At 33.9% G+C, this 2,226-nt stretch overlaps 1 protein-coding gene across 1 annotated transcript; it reads right to left on the reverse strand.

Moving 5' to 3' along the window:
• Positions 1-1,003: 1,003 nt before the first annotated feature.
• Positions 1,004-1,117, reverse strand: LOC101956302 (dolichyl-diphosphooligosaccharide--protein glycosyltransferase subunit 4). Its single transcript, XM_005335391.3, has one exon. It carries the CDS (start codon positions 1,115-1,117, stop codon positions 1,004-1,006), a length of 114 nt encoding a protein of 37 aa, XP_005335448.2.
• Positions 1,118-2,226: the final 1,109 nt, after the last annotated feature.

Raw genomic sequence — 2,226 nt, forward strand, 5'->3', positions numbered from 1 at the left:
GCAACTACATCACAATACAACATAGGAAAAGTGAATCAAAGACCACAGATTATACATTTGTATAATTATTCTATTTCAAATGGGTTTCTTCAGAATTCTAGAAATAAGCATGTGACCAAGATCAAAGTAAAGGGGAGTTTGATTTGGTTTTCTGATCAAAGTGATTCAGAGAAGCAGAAGAAAAGACAACAGGGATCTTTCAATCCATGATGGAATTGACCTCAGACAAGTTATGACATTAGTGCCTCCTTATGTTAGTCAATGACAGTGATTGATCTAAAAATAGGTAAAATTAGAAAATGTGTGGTATGCAAACGTCATTTCTCCTTATCAATAGCTGCCATGATATTTTAACACTTGTGATCTTCTTCAAGTAGTGGGAACAAAATCATAAAAGCATTTTACCATTAGAATTCCATGAATCCCACATCTTCTGTTTTCTTCTAAATTTCATCCCAACTCTAAAATATATAAAGTGAGATTAGCATTTGTGAAGGTTTTATAAATTTGGAAATTAATTATTTTGTAAATTTTCCTCAAATTTTCAATGCAGCCAAAATTTTTTCCCCCTAAATGCCTGGTCTTTACTTTTCTATAAAATAAAGCATCCTCTTTCACCTGTTTTACACATATATATATATATTATATTTTGTATAATATATATATTGTATTATATTTTGTATAATATATATATTATACAAATATACATATATAATATATATATATACATATATATATATACACACAATATATATATTGTATTAGGTATAGGAGAGGCAATAGAAAAGCAGCCCCTATACTGGGCCCTATTCAGTGGCAGCTTCTTGTTCCTTATGCTTAAGGAAGACTTTGAAGAAATAAAAGTTGTTTGGAAGAATCCAGGTGAGGTTGCTTTGTATGTTGTGATGGGTAGAAGGGATGAAGTGAAATGTGAAGGCCACTCACACTCTCTATCTTGCCTCAGACTGTGTCCTAAAACCCTGGGGTGGAGAAAGCGCCACTTTCATTCCTGCTTCCGGGGGTTGTTGACGGTCACCTTGTGATAGAGAACCACAAGTAAGAAGACAGACATGCCCACCTTGTTGGCGAAGATGGCAAGCTGCACATCTGTGATCATCCTGACCAGCTTGACTCGGCTCCCATGCTGTCTGCACACCAGCTGGAAGAGAGGTCTATATTTTAGAAGGTGGCTAGAATCTCATTTGACTTGTTTCCTTTACTTCCAGCATTCGCACATTCCTCATCACAAGCTAAGAACAGATGTGTTAAATTTTGCTTGTGAGTGCTTGGATTCCTAGTAGCATTGCATAAAGTTCATAATATGACCATGATATTAATTTGTCACAATTTCAGCTGATATTCTTTATCTTAGCTTATGATATATATGTTGAATTCACTTACTTTATTTCTAAGCAAAGGATGTTTTCTGGTTACATATCTGCCCAAATGTGAACCCAGTACTTAACAAAGGAGCTGGATTGATTGGCATCCTCGTTATAGTAAAGCATACAGTTAGTACTGTGGGAATCCCTTTTGAGTTACTGAAATCAGAAAACATAGAGGATTATGATAATGAAAAATTGAAACTAGGTAGAAAGGTTATTAATTCATGGAGCAAAGTAAGACTCAAAGAACCTATAGTGATTGAAGAAATCTGGAAGAAAATAGGTAAGTCAATGAATGTCAACTTCAGCCAGAAATGTCCTGAGTAGGACCTGAACCAAAGGTAAGGCTGACATACAGTTATATATTTCCTATTAAGAAAATACTTTTCAGAGTGAGATCAAAGATGCAGATAGATAGGTCTGGAAACCCACAGTTCCTGGAAAACCATGAAAGCACAGGAACCATATTTCAACTTCACTGGTTCCAAGCTTGGATTTTTTCTTTTCAACCCAGAGAGAATGACCTTGACATACACATAGCAAAATTTCAATTTATAAGGAAGGTTTTACACAGACATATTATCTTTTCCCATGGTAAAATGTAAATGAAATGCAAAATTATAACTGTAAAATTTGTTGAGTACAATGGAAAAAAAACAAAGAAAGAAAAGCACCTGACCTCATTTCTGACAGTAGATAAGTCTATTTTGTAAACATGATAATTTTAGATTATCATGAAAGCTATAAATAAAATAAATTGGAGTCATGTGAGAGAAATTTAACCACAAAAGTAGGTTTTCTATTTTATTTATTTATTGTTCTCCTCTAGAGTAAGCTGAAG

Source organism: Ictidomys tridecemlineatus, chromosome 3 (assembly GCF_052094955.1).
Source record: "Ictidomys tridecemlineatus isolate mIctTri1 chromosome 3, mIctTri1.hap1, whole genome shotgun sequence".
NCBI lineage: Eukaryota > Metazoa > Chordata > Mammalia > Rodentia > Sciuridae > Ictidomys > Ictidomys tridecemlineatus.